General features: G+C 39.6%; 1 protein-coding gene across 1 annotated transcript; it reads right to left on the bottom strand.

Moving 5' to 3' along the window:
- Positions 1-1,650: 1,650 nt before the first annotated feature.
- Positions 1,651-17,573, bottom strand: nlgn4xb (neuroligin 4 X-linked b). The gene is made up of 6 exons (XM_056754611.1): positions 17,314-17,573; positions 13,526-14,163; positions 11,696-11,848; positions 8,177-8,362; positions 6,436-7,225; positions 1,651-6,284 (listed from the first exon to the last, which is right to left on the bottom strand). The coding sequence occupies exons 2-6, from the start codon at positions 13,956-13,958 to the stop codon at positions 5,438-5,440; spliced, it is 2,409 nt and encodes an 802-aa protein (XP_056610589.1). The 5' UTR covers positions 13,959-14,163; positions 17,314-17,573; the 3' UTR covers positions 1,651-5,437.
- Between the last annotated feature and the right edge of the window lie 1,918 nt (positions 17,574-19,491).

The raw sequence follows: 19,491 nt of genomic DNA, 5'->3' as shown, positions 1-19,491 counted from the left end.
GGGCCTCCATTCTCACATTCTGCCTCAAAGTAAAAAGGAAAAACGCTACCAAAAACACCAAAACTAAATTAAAAAGATATTCAGAAAAAAGACAAAAATAAAAAATAAACAAAACCCCAAAAAGTTTTTAGAACCGCCATGCACACACTGAGAGAGAGAGAGAGAGACAGAGATGAGAGAGAGACAGAGAGAGAGAGAGAGAGAGAGAGAGAGAGAGAAAGAGAGAGAGACAGAGAGAGAGAGAGAGAGAGAGAGAGAGTGAGAGAGAGACAGAGATGAGAGAGAGACAGAGAGAGAGAGAGAGAGAGAGAGAGAATGAAGTGATCAGTCACATCTTTCTCGTAACAAAATCTGTTTCACTTCATGTGATGAACAGAAAACTGTTGTTGATACTCACAAAAAATCATCAAATCAAATGTTTGGTGTCAATAAAACGTTTCAGTAATGTACACACCACTTTTGAAAATGTATGTACATTTAATAAAAAGGATTCCACAGGGAAGTGTGTTCACTTCACAGACTCGTGAAAATGTCAATGTCATGATTCCACTATCATGTCATGTTTATTCTTGTTGTTTGAGTGGAGTCATGGCATAACCTATGGTTTTGTGTGAGATTGAGTGATCTTTCTCGTGTCTTGTCATTGTTCCCTACATCTCGTCCCTCGTCAGCTTTCCCTGAGTGCTAATCCCCAGCACCTGTTGCTCGTTTCGATCCTCTGTTGTTTCCCCTATAAAGAGTCCTCATGTTTCTTTGTCTCGTTGCTCGTGCATTACTTGTTGCTACATGTTGTTTGGTGTTCGATACCTGTTTGCTGTTCGCTGGATGTTCTTGTTTGCTGTTCCCATTGGTCGTTGTTCCTGTTCTTTATAGTAAGTCTAGTTCAGTCAGTGTTAGTGTTTTGTTTCAAGTGTTTGTTTTGTAGTCTTAGTTAGTCAGTGTTAATTGTTAAGTATATATTTCCCTGTCTTGTTTTACCCCATCGTGGGTCTTTGTTTTGTGTTTCTTTGTTTAAATAAATATCTGTTACACCAATACCGTCTGTGTCTGCCTGCACTTGGGTTCTCAAGCCTTGTCTCATAGAGAGATTCCTGACAGTCAAACTCTGAAAGCGTATAGAAGAAAAATGTCACATTGAACATGAACATTATCTTCCTAAAGCTCTGAAACCTCGCGTCTATAGAGTTAGACTTGTGTTGATGTATTAGTCTGTTTTCTGGAATCTGAAGAAGATGTTTGCATGTGAGGTGAACACAGCTGAGAATCTGAAGGTCAACAAAAACATTTTCATATTCTATCAGTGTTAGTAACAAAATATGTTACAGATAATGATGAAGATGAATACATGTGCATTCGTACGAGGAAAACACACAAATGACCTTCAGAAACACAACACTGTGAGTGAACTAAAAACATCAACACACGGCACCTGATGAATGTATGAAGTGTGTATGTGTGTTCAGACAAACTGAAACTGACACATGGCCATCATCATCATCTCTTTTCCTAAAACTGTGTGATTTCATATTCAATTCAGTATGAATGTTGTTTTCCTTATAGAACTATTGACTGTAGATTGGCATTAATGTAGATGTTGTTTTCACTGACTCGCTCTCTTTTGGTAGTAATAATCACTCAACACTACTGTACACAAGTGAGTAAAATCTAAGTTTATTTCTTTTTAGAAAAAGCAGCAAAATGTCTCTTACATCCATCAGCGTCTCTCAAGGAGGCAAAACAAACTCACTCACAGGAGCTGTGACGTCACACACGCAAGAATGACTGAGCGAGACTGAAACATTTATATATTTCTATCATGACCCCGTCGGTCAGACAGCAGAAACTTTAAGACTGAAAATCAAATCTTTACTGAGACAAAAGATGATGCATTCATTTTAACCGCTGTAATATACTTTATAAAATGATCTCAACGATCTATTATAACATGAAACATATAACAAAAAAGTCTTATTCCCTTTGAAAAATCCTATTCTTAATAAACCTTTAGGCAAACACAACTGAGGTACAGTTTTAGAATCATTGTATTACACTATAAAGAAACAGGAATCTTTCTCTCCGGACACTGAAATGACAACAAAGCAAAGCGTTTGAAAAAAAAAAACATATTCAATCCGTTCCAGACGCATCTCAGACAAAAAGTGAAGTGTGTCGCTATAAAACCAATTCTTCGATTCCTCAACGTCTGTCAACGATTCGGCCAGTATGTGAACATTTACACTGACTTGACGGACGCTTTATTCATGAAACCCATGACCTTTGCGTTGGAAGAATCAAGCTCAATCTGTGTTTAATGGCTGGTGACACACTTCACTGAATCAAAACCTCTGACATGTGTCTGCTGATGTCCTGATATCTGTTTCCATTTCAGCCCGAAGACAAAGCAAGATTAGAAAACTGCATTTATTATCTATAATCATAAAGCTGTCCAGACGGAGCCCAAAATATACACTGGGTTCCCAAGAGATGAAATAAGAATTTGAATGAGAGCTTCACCACTTCTGCTGAAACGCCACACCTGTACACCTTTACAGAGGAATAAAAACAGCATGTGGATCTACAGTATCTATTCCTATAGCTTCTTCAGTCACATAAATAATGAAATGAGCAGAAACGGAGGACTGAACGTACATTCAGAACTGTAATACTATTGAATTCAAAGCAATACTATAAGCTTTAGTTGTTCTTTTTACATTGTTCTCTATGCTATATACATTATGCGCTAAAATAACACTGATCAGGCTTACAAACGTGAGTATCGGCACATGAAGGCATTCATCTCATTGACACGAGCTCATAGAGTCCCGATTCCGTCATCATCTGCTCATGACTCAGCAAGTACTGTCAACGTCATGACATTTCTGATCATGATGAACGATGATGTCACGTGATGGTATTGACCGTAGATTTTACCACTGTAAGGGTTATGAAAACAGCTGCGTGAGGAATATTCTGACATGTTCCCTGTAAGTTTGACTAAAATGACATCAGGCAGCAGGTTTGGCACAACACGAGGACGAGTTAATAATGACAAAATGATATTTCGAGAGCGAATCAAATTAAACACGTGGAACAGAAGGTCATCCTCGAGGTCATCGCAACCTGACCTCTTCTTTAAAATATAAGACTTAATAGAAAAACAAAACGCTTTTCATTTGTTGAACGTTTAGTTTTGGCACGGAGTCCTTCGGGTCCACACTATCCTCCGACATCTGTCGCTTCTCTCAAATATGACCCGTGGGAGCGCTTATTACATTAACACCTCTACACCGTCAGCACGAGATGCCACAAAAACCTTTGTGTTGCAATGCATTGTGGGATTTAATCTGATCATCAGAAAGTCCTGTAGCTCTGCGTGTAGATCATCACAGTAACAAAACTGACCAAAAATAGAGCTCAGATCCGCTGTAAGTCTCTTTAGATAAATGTGACCGGAGTACTTACAATATCAGTCTTATCAGTCTTAAGAACAAAACCAGTCTTAATGGTTTTTAGTAATCGCTAAAAATACACTGCTGGGATAAAAACGACAGATTTTTCTTTTTACAAAAAATCATTAGGATATTTAGTAAAGATCATGTTACATGAAGATATTTCATAAAATCCATAAGTATAAAACTTTCTTTTTGTGAGTGGATGGTCTGCTACAGCGCATCAGATGAACAACTTCAAAGGCGAATTTCTCAATATTTTGTGTTTTTTGCACCCTCAGATACCAGCTTTGTAAACAGTCGATGTTCCGCCAGATAGTGTCCTATCCTTACAAACCATATATCAATGGAAAGCTTATTTCTTCAGCTTTCAGATGATCTAAAATCTCAATTTTAAAAAATATTCCCTTAAAGGTGCAGTTTGTAAAAACCGCCGATAGAGGGCGCATGATTAAAACAACAACAATGTCATAGCTTGATGACCCTATGAAGGAGTGTGGAATGATGGGATCTGTTGTCTTTAACTCCACCGCTGATGGCCATCAATCAGACAGGAAAGAGAAATCATGTTAGTGGATGAGGTAAAGTTTATAAATGTTGCGTATAATTGTGGTCCATAAATAAGTGACTGCTCGAAACAAGCTAGTGGCTTGCTAGACTCTAGACTCTACTTCTGCATTTGTCCACGACACTGTTGTCATGCGGTTTCTAAGTCGGTAACAAAGGGGAACACAGATATGATGTCATTGACAGGCGACTGCACAGCCCCGTGTCACTGTTTAAAATGGAGATAGTAGTTCAAAATATAAAACACTAGCCTAGTGGCTTTTGGATATTTTACTCCAAATTTTTTTTAAAACTGCACCTTTAAGACTGGTTTTGTCGTCCAGGGTCACAAATACATCTTCTGAAAGTTTGTTTTTGGAAAACTAACCCACATTTTCAATTGGCGATGAGATTAAAACACTGTCATTTTTGATGAAAGCTTTACTTTACAACATAACAATGAAATGAATTGTTGTTTTTATAGGAGGACAAGCTCTTCATATCAACACTTCTTCTATTGCTGCTTATACACGTGAGGGAACTAGGGCTGGGAATCGAAAATCAATTCCAATTTGGAATCGGAATGGAAAGGGCTTGGAATCGAATCGGAAACGAAAGGAGCAGGAATCGGATGCTTGAGATTAAAATTTTGAAATATCTGTGTGATCTGCTGATATCTCAATAAAAGCCCTTATGAAAATTAACAATATTTTTACTATAGTAAGCATAGTTTGACTATAGTATTTGCAGTAAAGCACAGGAACCACAAATTAACCATAGTCTCATTATAGTTACAACAGTTTAACCATGATGTAGTTCAGCTATGATTATACAAATTGTAAAAAATCGGGAAAAACATGGTCCTATGTGTATATATACACAAAACGGTGCTCTTAAATATAGATTTTTTCAAACAACTCAATAAGCAGGCTAGATGACCATACAAGTTGATATCTAAATGTTTTACTTCAACTGTGGAATGGAAACTGGGATCGATAAGTACGATTCCCAACCCTAGAGGGAACAGACATGAAGAGAGGATCACGTCAACCGGTTCTTATTCTTGGTTCATGAAACACACTATGTGACGGCGGGTTCAGACCCATGAAGAGCTTCATCTCATCTCCACACACAGCGGCCGCTCACAACACTCTCATCACCGCTTCATCTGACGATAACAGTAAGACGGACGTCTTCTGTGATAATATACACCCCCCGCAGCCCCTGTAATGTTATTCAGGAAATCAACTCACAAACAATCCTCGTGACCATGTAGCGTGATCTCTTCTGTGTTCGATGAGCAGCGATTACATTCAGCCATCACATGACACTGGTTAATAAGAGTAACGGTAGTGTATTCAGAAAAGAGTCAAATAGCAAAAGAACACCCTTAGTCTTTGTGTTGGAGCACCGGGTGCGTGTCGTCTAAACAGCGACGTGAGTTATACTCTGGTGGTGGAGTGTCCGTGAGGGAGACCCGCGCCGCCGCTCGGCGTGCTGTTGCCAAATGCATTGAATGGGTTGTGATACGACGGCTGCATGCTGGCGTAAGAGCTGGGGATCATGGTGATGGTGTTGGGAGGGAAGTCGTCGGGCGAGCGGCGGAGCGTCAGGGCGTAATCCGGAGGGCAGGTGAGGCGGATCATGTCGTGGCCCTGCAGTGAATCACAGTCGTGATCGTGATCCAGCTGCTTCTGCAGCGACATCAGCTCTTCGCTGGGGACGCGGGGAATGTCGTTGGCCAGGTTTCTCGGAGGACTCAGTCGGCGGCTGGACTCCAGACGGTGTTTGTCTTTCTTGTAGTACAGCGCAGCGAACGCCAGGATGTTCAGGAAGAGCAAAGACGCCCCCACGGCGATGGTGACGCTCAGCTCAGTGGAGTAATCTCTGGCCTCGATGGTGACCGTCCCATCCTCGCCCTCCGACGTCTTCTGCTGGTCGGACATCTGCTTGGTGTTAGCGGGCGGGACGGCGGGATGGCGGGTGGTGGAAGGCCAGAGTTTGTTGGATAGGCGTTTGGTGTAGGAGAAGGGTGTGGTGTCCTGAGGAGGGATTTTGGTGGTGGATGAAACGTACTGGAAGAGTTCGTTGATGTTGTGGAGGTGTGGCACCAGCTCCAACCAGAAGGCGATCTTGGTGGCTCTGTAGTGATCGCGGACGCGCGGTTTCAGGCCGATGTGCAGGTACAGCTGATCTTTGGGGTTGTATTTCGACCAGGCCACCTCCTCGAAACGGTTGGGTTTGGTGTGGATGAATTTGGTGTCTTGGGGAACCGGTTGATTGGGGTCTCTGGAAAATAAGGCAAGAGATGAAGCCGACACGTTCTTTAAGATACAACCACTGAGTTCACGCCTCATATGTGCAACGTTGACACGTCATGCAAAACCAAAAAAAGACAAATCGACAGCGTTCGACATGTACCAATAAATAATTAACTTACCCAGTTTTAGCAAAGTTGGTCCAGTAGGTCATGACCACGGCACTCAACATCACATCGTTCTTTGAAAAGTTACAATTGAAGAGATCTGTGGGTCCGATCATGGGAATGCCGAACACGTACGGAAGTTCATCTCCATGTGCCGAGTCGGACCACGCAGGCTTCATCTCGCTCTGACAGTGATGGTAGAACGCATAGAAGTATGTCGGTGAACCGTACTGAGCGTGCAGGTCCGCTGTAGCCACGGCCGGCGCCACCCACTGGTGATCGGTGAAAAGCGCCACTAGCGTTTTCCGTCTCATCTCAGGATTTTCTCTGTCCGCCCAGTCTGTGTACATGAACTTGATGGTTTCTCTCAGGGTGTCCTTCCCTTCTGGGTAACCGTACAGATGATCCACAAACTCAGAGACGGCGAACTCAAAGTCACTGGCAGAAACTCTGTCCTCGCTGTCTAGGATCCCTTCGACAAACTTGAAGCCTTCGCCCTGATTCACCCCCAGCATGATGTCGTAGTTGAGGAATTCTCCCTGTTCCATGAGGATCTGTGGGTCATCTGGAATGACGTCTCCATCAATCACGGGTCCGAAGGCGATGTGATATTTGGCAGGCGTGATGTTCTGCTCGATGAGCTCTTTGTAGTTTTTGTTTTGGAGGCACTCAACCAGCTCAACCGTGTCGTCTTCATTGCAGCCAACCTTCTCGGCCAACATGCGGGCGTACTTGGCCGGCTGATAATTGACTGCCCAGCTGGAGAGAGCCGTGCCGCTCTGAATGATGGCTTTCTGAAACAGATCTGAGACACAAATACACATGATGTCCGGCAGCAAAACATAGCTGAATATACAGATCGATGATTAACAATCGACTGAAGAGAAAGAAAGAAAAATCACGAACGATGTGTCTTAACATTACAGTTATTTCTCCTAGAAATGAGATTGAATGGAGAAGAAATGGAAACTTAAGCTCAAGTCTAATGTGTGTCTCAGATATTTCTCCTGAGAAAAAGACTCTGTTCAGAGTTTCAGAAACTGAGCTCAGATTTGTCTCGTCTGCAATCAAAAGTCAATATTGTTGAAGATCTCAATATCAACTCAAACATGTCATATCACATCCAGATGATTTGACCTCCACAATCTACATTCATTTACAGCTCCAGACTCTTCATATGTTTACACTATTACACTCTCATCTGATTCTCTTTTTATTTCTTCTGAGCAATTTTAGAAAACAAACACCTATGACTACAGCTGACAACATCAAATCTTCTGAGCTGTGAAAGAGAAACTTCTGAAGTGTTTTTTTCATATCAGAATGGAGGTTAAAAAGCAAACAAAATTCATGTTGATCTCATCCTTCACAGATGAATGACGGTCAAACATACAGTAATAGTTCTGCACCAATAAACACTCAATTCTCATACATGAATGCTGAATGCTAAATCTCACAAGCTAACACGCTCTCTGGTGTATTATCTCCCAGTTTATTGTAAATTGAATCTTCCAACCAGGATTAGGTGCTTCTAGACCATTGTTTTTCACTTATCTTTTCCCTCTGATTTCAGCGGTAAGTTATGGTTTGGGGTTTGCTGTGGGTTTAGGTTTTATCCCTAAAAATGTTGTCCTTGGCTCAAAAAAATAAGTGTTATAAATATCAACCACTTGGCAAAATCAGGTCGAGCGATCAAAAACACACAAAAACATGAATCAATTGTGCATGAAAAGAAAGAATGAAGAGTGTGGAGTACCTTCAGAATAGTGTGAGAGGGTCAGTAAACTGACACATGAAGCTCCTGCTCCTGAACCGAATATCGTCACTCTCTGTGGATCTCCATTAAAAGACTGAATGTTCTCCTTCACCCATCGCAGAGCCTGGATCTGATCCAACAGACCATAATTCCCTTTAGCAGCTTGATCACCGGTGCTCAGAAAGCCTGAAACACAGCGTCAAAACTTTCAACCATCCAACATTACACAAACAAACCATTTTTTCATGTCTCTAGTGTCTCGTGAGGAGCAAACAGAGTAAGAATTTCATTGCTCCTACAGTACTGTAGTACATCAGACGATAGATATCTTCATATCTCTCCAAGGCAATCTCTAATCTTAAACCAAATAGGTCTCTAAGATCCAGCAATCTTGGTCTCCTCACTGTTCCTAGAAGGAGTTTCCACTGCAGAGGTGATCGTGCCTTCTCTGCTGCTGGTCATAGTCTATGGAAGAAACTACCTGCTTCCATTAGAGCTGCACATTCATTGCCTGTATTTAAAAACCTGCTTAAAAAACATTGAAAGAACGAAACGAAAGAAAGAACAAAATAAAGAACAAAAGAACAAAAGAAAGAAAGAAAGACAGAAAGAAAGAACGAACGAACGATAGAAAGAAAGAAATATTGCAAGAAGCTTTACAGTAAAAGATTATTGGTATTATTGTTATTTGTTTATTTGTTATTTCCATAAGATGAAAATGAATAGATTGTGATTGTAAAACAATAATTGTCTGTAAGATTATAAATGTGTTTCATAATAGAAAGGAATTGATGCACATTAGAAATAAAACACAAAATAGAGAGAACGTCATAAATATTATGTGAAGTGATGAATTACAAATGAAAAACCATTGAACTCAGTTAAACTTACACATTAACCTCATTGAGAGAGAACTTCACACTCTTGTCCTCTTGATTTTTCATGACAAACATCAGTTAACTGACGATACGCAATATGTAAACGGCTGTCATCCATCACATTCACATCCTTCATCATTAACTCTTTAACTTCTGAATACTTTGTCAGAATGAATGCACGAGAGGATGTGATGTGTTTGTTTTTTTATGTACAGATGAGTTTCATCCATCATGTTTCTATATCAACACAAGCCGGCGCATGATTAATTCCCGTGAAAATAAGGAGATTGGCGTGACCTTCACCCATGATACATCCATCGTCTGACTCCAGACCAGTGTTTAATAAAGGTTAATTGAAGTGCTCTTCTCTGATGTAATAAACACACAGTGTTTCTCTGTCCTCCAGTAAAACACAGCTGCTGGTGCTACACACCTCCAGATATCTATGAAAGTCAAGCACTTTAACATCTCGTGAAATGGATTCTCACGTCATCTGTTTATTTTTGGGAAAAAGCCATTAGAGAAACAGCATTCATCACAGATTAAATGTGTTGTGGATTTCTCACTGTAGTCTATCTCCATCACTGGTGTTTATCTGAAGTGCCAACAGAGACAGTAAACATGAAAATATGAGATCAATCTGTGCATAAATCAATGAAGAAAGACTAACCAACAGCAACACGGCTGGATCAACTTACAGAGCGAGACAGATATACTCCCCATATACTGTCCACATCATTACATCAATCATTTATTCTCTCTCATGTGGTTGTAAATCTGTGTGTGAGTCTTTCTTCTGTGAAACACAACAGAAGATATTTTGAGAAATGTCTCAGTGGTTTTGCGTTCATACATTGGAAGTCAATGTTGTTTAAAGTTTCTACTCTTGTGTTCTTTAGAAAAAAAAGAAACTCATGCAGGTTTGACATAAGGATGAATGTTGACAGAAGACTCACTTTAAGGTGAAATATCACATCAAATAACAAGTCGTCTGTTAACACAAATGATACAAAGACTAAACATATCAGTAAAATAAATGATCATTACAGTAAAGATGCTCAAATGGTGCAGTGAGAAAACAATGACCCGCACTTCTACAATCTTCATCACACATTCCTCATGAAAACACTTTAAGAGTTTGGTTCCAAAATGACATTCCTCTGTTTTAAAAGATCTGTTCTTTATTATGTTGTCATTGTGTTAGTCAGCTGTATTCTTTTGAGTTATTACGGCTTAAATCAAAACAAACCAACTGCAGTTTGATTGATTTTAATTGGAATGCACATTACAAACAGAGTTGTTTTATTTTGGAAATAAACTCTTCACTTGTAAATGCTGCTCAGTCATTAAAATCATTTTCATTAATTATTACAATTAGTGTCAGTCAGTAGCCGTGGTCACTGCACAGTTAAATACTCTATAGACTTCATATTCAAGCAAACTAATTCAATATAATTCATGTGTGAAGTCAAGATGATGAGCTCTCTAGTGATTATTTCATTTAATTCAGTGTTTTTTTATTCGGCTAACAATGAGCTGCTAACGAGGCAACCAATCAGAAGTGTCAGTATTTGCATATCTTCACGCCTCATGACTTCAATGAATGGAGCAACTTTTAAGAAATGCACCTGATTAATCTGTGACATCACATATTAGAGGAGAAGAGCCCATATTATAATCACAGCGCCCCATTCATTATAACACAGGCGATGTGATTTATTGTGCAGACAGAATACGACAGATTAGACTACAAAAAAAAAACACATTACAAACTCATCCTCCACATCTCTGTGATCTATACAATAAAGCATCATTTCAAACCGCAAACCTAATATTATTCCTCAGTGATACCCACTCGAAACAATTTCCATTTAGTTTTCATGCTCAGTTTAGGTTTATTTTAGCTGTTGACTCTGTTCACACACGCAGCACAAATCTATTTTTGTGTATCTGACAGAAATCCATTAAAAACAGGAGAGATAGGGTTTTTACAAGCACACATCTGACACGCCTCGTGAGTTCTGCACCGAACTAACACTTCATGACGGACGTGATGCAGAGAGAAACTCTCCTGTGTCCCTGGATGCTGAGCTGACACTTAAGTTAGGTGTTACCATGGCAACAGACGTGGATACACATGACATTAACCTTACTGTCTGAACAAACACAGCTTGTTTCATCCAACATGTAAAAATACTGTGGTGTGTACTATAGTAAACTGATTCATAGATACTACAGTGTTTTTGAAGCTTACTGTAGCAAATATTGATTTAGGCTGCGGTATTTACTACAGTTAATACTACAGAACACTTTAGCATACTATAAAGTCACTATAAATGCTATAGTTTATTACAGGTTTTCCATGTGGTTTCACAAATGACAGACAGATAGTTTTAAAGATCCGATCATGTGTGTCTTTGTTAAGAGAGACTGCATTTTAAAGCTTTATGTGATGGGTTTGCTTTTGGCAGAACTGACAGAACAGTCAGCAGTGTTCACTTATAACACAAATAAATTTAAGCTCCTTTAACAAACAAGTAAGATTCACTCTTGCAGACGGGACTCTTACACACAGGAAAGATCAAATAAAACGTCATGTTAAATGACAAATCAAAGACTTAATCAAAGTGAGAAGACTTACCTAAAACTCCTAACCTGTAGTTGACCGTCACAACGATCACATTGCCGTAGCTGGCCAGAATACTGCCGTCAATCATGTTGCCCGTTCCCTCGATGTATGAGCCACCGTGAATGTAGACCATGACCGGCTTCAAACCCGTATCATCATGTGCATCTAACACAACAAACAACAAACCAAACTTTCTCACTCTACATACAGAGTCACATTTGTGTACATTAGCCTTCAAAGTTTAGGATCACTGAAATGTTTCGGATAGTACTGAAAACAGTCTGAGTGTTTGAAATGAATGTGGCAAAAATGATCTTCGATTCTAAACCGAATTTACAGCTGAAAATACTTAGAAATGTTGCATACACATACGATTATCATTACATACGTGCATTATACATTTCTATACATTGTAAAATGATGATTATCTTCTGTATGTGGATTACCAGAGATTACAGGAAGAAGCAAATCTGCTTTGTGATGTGAAAAAATGAACCTTCATCTAATGAAGTGTAGAGATGTTTTATTCTTCCTATTTATGGTTTTTTAATGAGAAATATTTATATGAATATACCATGTATAGGTCTAGTGTTGACTGTTTTCCAGTAGGCAAGTTTTCCCACAGCTTTGCTGAGCTGGTGCTTTTGTTAAAAAGAGCTTTTTTAGCAACTTGCCCGCATGTTATTTTAAATAAACGTTTAGCAAAGATTATAACCAGATGAATACTGAACATCTATACCCTCAGTGAACTCTACAGAGTTTTGACTTATATTCAATAAAACCTCTTGACACTTCATTTTCCTGTTAAAGACTTTCTCTGCGTCTGATATGGGATACTGTGACAGTCTGTACTCCCTATCAGCGTCAAAACACTTGGTTCTATATAGTATGAGTGGGAGTAGTCTGAAAACATTTGGGACATAATGAGTCTGCCATGTGTTATGGTCATGTGACCTGTATGGTCTTTGACCTGTGACATATTACATTTAGTCTTGAGAAATGCATTTATTGGCACATACAGACGTCCGCCTTAAAGTTTTCCGCTATTTACTTTTGCTCACTCCTGTGGTATCATGGGATAGAAAAGTGTCCATCAGATCCACACTCACCAAATCTCAGCGGAAGCAGCAGATCATCCGGGTATTTCTCACATACTGTTTTTGCATACTGAGGTTTCAGACTCGTGACTCCTTTTCGCCTACTGTAAAGTATGGAAGTAGGCCATTTCGGACGCAGCATTTCTCTTACATCAGAATAATGTGCAGAATCAACACTCAACCAATGAGGTGTTGGGGGCGGGACTCTCTCTTTTGTCTATCAAAGAGCTATTTAGAGAGAGAGCGCCGGAAGTTACTAGTAACTCATGGAGCTGCAACTAAACAGACCAACTGAGTTAAACTTCTAACCCATTTAAAGACAAAAGCCATTTAATGAATAAAAAATGAAAGAAATTAAGCATTTAAAGAGAAAACAGCTCCAGCGTTTTGAACTTCCGTTGGCAGAACTCTCTTTCTCAATGGCTCTGGTTTGTAGGATATAAGATGAGGGAATTTTGGGCAATGTGTATGAAAGTCTTTATAATTGTCATTATATTCCTATTGAAACATAAATAGTATTCTTCTTTTGCACCCTCAACAGTGTGCGCCAGATTTACATTTCACAGCTAGTTTTCTGTTTATATAAGTGCGTGTGGCAAACATAAATCATGAATCATCAGCAGGATAAAAATGGAACTAAGTGTGTATGAAATGGTAAACGCCTGCGAATCAATGACTTCTGAGGATCTGTTTGATGTTCATGTGCGCTCTGAATGAAGCTCATCATCATCATCATGTGACTCACCATCCTCTGTGGGCACATATATGTTGAGGTACAGGCAGTCTTCACTCTGGTCATGTATGTAACTGGCGACCGTGTCTAGGTTGGCGGTAAACCAGACGGGCAGCATGTCGGTCAGCAGGAGTTTGTCCTCCAGGTACTGCGGGCACACCGGAGCGAACTGTGTGGCGTTCCTGATGCCCGGCCAGGACGAGGGCGGCTCAGGGGCCTGAAATCTCCGTTCTCCAGTGGGGGGCATGGCGTACGGTACGCCAAGATACTGCTCCACCGGGCCCAAGATCTCACTGGGCAATGCCACTCTTAATCCACGCAGTTTACCGTAGTTTGTGGTGACGGTGGTGTATTGTGCTTGTTGACAACTGACAAGTGTAGCATCCAAAATCACGGCAAGAATCTGAAGGATCATTCTGAGACTGACGCTTACACCAAACATCATAAAGGTTCAGGTACGCCTCCTTTAGACCTGACGTAACCCTCTCAACTGTGCCACGGCAGATCTGAGCATCCGAAGAAAAAGCAAACTTCTCACAGAAACGGCTTCACGAGGGGCACAGGACTGGGGCCAGATCTTTCCATCACTCCTCATGTTAAGGTGTTATCGCTCATGTTAACGGATGATGTTCAGTGTCCTCCCGCTTCATCTGAAACAGAAAGAACAGATCTGAAATGAGGATTCGCTTCATAAACCCTTTCAGAAATAGTATATAAATGCTGTATATGCAGAAAATGTTTTGCACACAACAAACCACTCTTCGCTGCACATACAGACGGTCGAAAGATAAGGACTTTGTTTTAGACGTCGTGATCCAGAACTGGTGGATATGAAGAGTTTGGTTCAAAAATGAGATGATTCTTATTATGTTATCATGTTTTTATTGTGTCAGTTAGCTGTATTTGTGAGTATGGCTTAAATCAGAACTAACCAACGGCAGTTTATATTTTGTTAAACGGAGTACTTACAATATCTCATATGTTTCCAACTACTTGTAACTTGTGAGAAAATCTCCATTTTAAACAGTGACACGGGGCTGTGCAGTCGGCTGTCAATCGCGTCATATCTGTGTTCCCCTTTGTTACCACCTTTACTGACGTAGAAACCACATGACAACAGCGTCGTGAACAAATGCAGAAGTCGTGTCTAGCAAGCCACTAGCTTGTTTCGAGCAGTCACCTATTTATGGACCTTAATTGTACGCAACATTTATAAACTTTACCTCATCCACTAACATGATTTCTCTTTCCTGTCTGATTGATGGCCATCAGCGGTGGAGTTAAAGACAACAGATCCCATCATTCCACACTCCTTCATAGGGTCATCAAGCTATGACATTGTTGATGTTCTGATTGTGGTCCTCTACCGGCTGTTTTTACAAACTGCACCTTTAAAAAATGAATTTTGGAACCAAACTTTGTAAAAGTGCATGTGGTCTGATGGCATCTTCTCTGAGAAGTTAACCACAATCAGCTTTTAGCATTCATCAAACTCTATGACATCTTCAGCGGCTCTGCTGGCAGAGAAACTCTCTAATAAGACGAGACAAATAAATCAGACACGTTCATTCAGCAGTCACCGAAGAACGCTCAGAGCCATTAACAAATATGTCGGACACACATCTGCTGTTAGAAAGATCTCATCTCTTCGTGTTGACCTGCATAATGTTGTCTCAACGGCACACCGAGGTGAATTAAAACAAACCCCATCTCCTGTTTCCAGTTTAAAACACCTGAATCTAAGATGGGTTCTTTTCTTCTCAGGTTAGTTTGTCTTGATCTAAAGATCTGTTTGCTTATCATGACACGTGTCGTGTTTAGGAGAGCGAATATGACATGAAACTGTTTTGAGTTTTACTTGTTCAAATCAAAGCAGAAATAATATAGGAAGGCTATTTTTCCGGTCATGTGTCAAAACTGATGGAGTTGTGTGCTCGTTTAGTTTTCAGGAATAAAAGCAATAAAACCCCTTTGTTTATTCATCAGAAGGATTTCATGACCCCCCAAAAAACAACGAGAAAACGTCTAAGTAGTTCTCATACAAAACCTGAAGAATGGCAGCACACAAGCTCAGACGTGTCAATACGTTCAGAGAAATCCTTCTCTTAAAAACTAACAATGATGCTCATTCACAGACTCAACGTTGACTCAACGTCACACTCGACACGCTCCCATATCCTAAACAAAAAACACATCGGTTTCGCCTAAAAGTGAATCTGTAAGGGCTTAAAAGAACTGTTTCGTCGAGATAAACATTCTGATGTTTTAAGATGTTAACCTTCACCACCCTGTGGCTGGTTTGGTGTGTTTTGATAATGGTTTGACCAGCTTGAACCAGCACAAACCAGCATCAAAACATACCAAACCAGTATATGCTGTTTTTTTCAACACGGTATTCTATTGGTGGAAGACGACAGAAGTTAAAAATATGACATTTTAAACACTTTCTTTAAAGAGATGTACACAGAAATACAACCGAAGAACCACGTTTTGTTTTTTGAATAAAAGGTTCTTAAAAGAATAATTGCTTTTCAACATTTTTATCGTCCAAACCAAGAACACTTTTAATAGTACCAGATAGGTCCTGTTGATGTTGAATGTTCTTTATAGAGCCATACAGCTGGAGAAAGAACATTTTAACAACCTGCCCTATATTCAACAACAGAATAAAAGATTCTCAGTTCACAAACTGCATGAACATTCATCCAAATAATAACAGAATGATTGTTGTTGAGCTTTAATGCAGTTGTGCTGCTCATGGCCACGGCCGGGTGTACCACACGAGTCATGTGTGCTGAAGCTATTTGTTCATGTTTGACATGTCTTCATGTGTGATGTTAGTCGGGTGACACAGTAAATAATGATGCACCTGCAGTTCAGACACTGACCAGCACTCTTCACAACACATTTAATGTTCATGTGAAATCAAACACATGCTCATTTAACATGTCTCTCATTTGACACACAATGACAATTACGGCACCTTGTGAACACACAGATTAAATGCTGAGGATATAACAACAATAGAGCAGAAATAATCTTAAAGGATTAAATCCTCATCTAATAAAGCAAATACTACAGAATGAAATTTCACAACAGCGTCCTACATAAGAAATATATTTGAAGTCTTTACAGCATGATGTCAACAGTAAAGACATCTTTGGAGAATTTCTGATCCCCTCAGGATGTCATTTTAAATGTAAGATATCATGATTGATTATTTCTAACCCATGTGAAATATCTACTACAGTCTACTGTGGGGATGAACAGATCGTCAGGCTTCACTGTGAAAAATCTGATGTAAAGGATTCTATTAAAAAAGAGCATTTAGATGTGTGTGTGATTTAAACATTCGTGCATTCTGAGGTCTTTGCATTAAAGCACAGGCCGTTCCAAAGTAGTCACTAAATGACTCAATCTATAGGGCTTCTCAAGCATCAGCTCTATCTTAACACATGAAATGAGCTGAAAAGGGCAAATTTAAGATTTAATTTGAACAGAAAAGTGAGACATTTAAGCTATGTCATTAATGTAAAATGAACGAATGTAGGTTATTAAAGCGCTGACGGACCTGCTCTGAATAAAACCTTCAGTTCATCACATCAACGAAATGAAGACCTGACAGAGAAATGTGCATATTTCTGCTCTCCTGTTAGATTGTCCATCAATCCCTGTGAGTGAAAAGACCACGAAACATCATTACAATGAAGAGAAACTCGAGAGGAAAAAGCGCATCTTCATATGCACGCGTGCTGCAAACACAGTCATGAATTATCAGACACATCTGATCTGCATCTTACCTGACGACAGAAAACCCCCCAAGAAATGATGTGTGAGGAGGAAATAAGACATTAAATCCGGCAGAAAGGAAGAGAAAACGCGTCCGTCCGGATGAAACGAAGCGAGCGCGACGCCAATACAGAATTCACATTAACTGCACAGAAAACACAACGACATTCAACGTCACATGTCACAAAAAACAAACGTGAAATAGTGAAAATAACAGAAATAATCCATCAGGAAAAAATGTCGATGCTCTGATGCTCGATTACGGCTTTGCTTCTCTCTCTCTCTCTCTCTCTCTCTCTCCCTCTCTCCCTCTCTCTCTCTCTCTCTCTTTAGCTCCGTCGGGATGTGTCGAATGGCTGCGGCCACATTTACATAAAGAAACAGAGAATCGGAGAAATAACAGACGACAATGTCAAATAAACCTTCAATAGAGCATTTTTATGGCTCATTCTAGTGAAGCACGTTTAAAACGCTCATTCAGAAAACAAGCCTTTTGTATTCCTGTAAAATATACTGCCGAATCCGAAGTGAATGTGAATTGACATGCAGAACATGTAGAATCCGAATGCGTAAAACTAACTGAAATATCTGGTTATTTCTGCCCGTTTGTTGGTTGGAGAGTATTAAACCTGCATTCTGAATTTATGAAAATACAGATTTGTGTCAAAAATCTGTGCTGGTAAATGTGTATATTTTTCAGAGTGCCCGCCATTCCATTCAAACTCATGAACTGAAAGACTGGAAAAGCCAAAAAAGTCTCAGTTTTTGTCAAACTCTTCCTTACACAAAGGGATTCAACATCTATCAGATCATATTGTGGTAATAAACTCACACAAGAAAGAACAAGAAGAGCATCATTGGGACGAAACCAACAGATGTCTTGATGTCTTCTATACAGTGACTGAACTTGTAATATTCCACTGTTACTGCTCACAATTAACCCTGAAGTGAATAAAACAAGATATTTTCACAGGTTTCACTAAGTAAGAGTCCTGAATAATAGATAATAAGGTGAAAAAAAACATCACCATAGCAACACACTGGAAACCACCCAGAGCAGCTTAGAAACCACATAGCAACAAACAGGACAACCTATAGCCCCCCGAGCCCCCCAACCCGCACCAACACCTCCGGTTAGCACCGCCTCACATTCTCTTCAATTATTACAATTTATTCCACTTCTATTGTCCTTTATAAACCTACAAGAGTAACACTTTACATTAAGGCACCCTATGTAAAGCATTTATAAATTAGTTCATTAATGATTAACAAATGCATTATGAAGCAGTTATAACTGCATGAATAAAAAGAGGGATTCTAACCAAATACCTGTCAAATAGTGAGACATTTTTAACAGATGATATAAATGCTTAATAAATGTATCTATTCATTATTTATTTCCCTCCAAAGCAGATTGATTATAATCTTGATGTTCTACACAATATAGGCTGTAAGACGGAACACTGTCGGGTGTTGTGTTGTTTTTCTTCTACCTGCTCACTGCTTTATAGGTATTTGGTTAGAATCCCTCTTTTATTCATGCAGTTATAACTGATTTATATTGCATTTGTAAATGACTTATGAATCATACATGAACACATTTATAAACGCATCATAAAGTCTTACCCAGATGAGTTTAGTCGATGTATTGATTACTACACACTGTTAAACGTTTGCAATACACAAGTCTTTATCTCTGTTCAAATATTGTCACAGGCCATTTATTGTTTACAGTTATTGATTTTCTACAAACCAAAAAAAACAGTTCTCAGTGAAATGTGTGGTGACTGTATATGGAGGGGTGATGAGATACACTTCAAACACCCCCCAGTGGAACATCAGGACAGGCCCTGGGGACCAGACGTCACGTGTGACAGGAGGAAAGAGGTTAAATTAGTTATTGAACCGGCTGATATCATCTGTGTACAGCTCTGGACAGCAGACAGATTATTGCAAACATCATTTCATGTAATGACCAGCCTCATACATCATATGTCGCTCATTATTGGAGAGAAATAATTTCCTCACAGTCGAAAATGTGTGATTGCCTAGTTAGAAACCTTCAGAATAATTCAACAACCTTTAATCTCAGATATTAATCTATCATCATCTGCATTTGTTATGAATTTAGATTCGATAGATTTGTAAATTGAAACTCTGCAGTAGAGGTTATATCTGGTAAAATCAAA

Source organism: Triplophysa dalaica, chromosome 8, assembly GCF_015846415.1.
Source record: "Triplophysa dalaica isolate WHDGS20190420 chromosome 8, ASM1584641v1, whole genome shotgun sequence".
NCBI classification, from domain to species: domain Eukaryota; kingdom Metazoa; phylum Chordata; class Actinopteri; order Cypriniformes; family Nemacheilidae; genus Triplophysa; species Triplophysa dalaica.
Note: the sequence above shows the minus strand (reverse complement) of the source record. Positions and strands in the feature narration are given on the sequence as shown.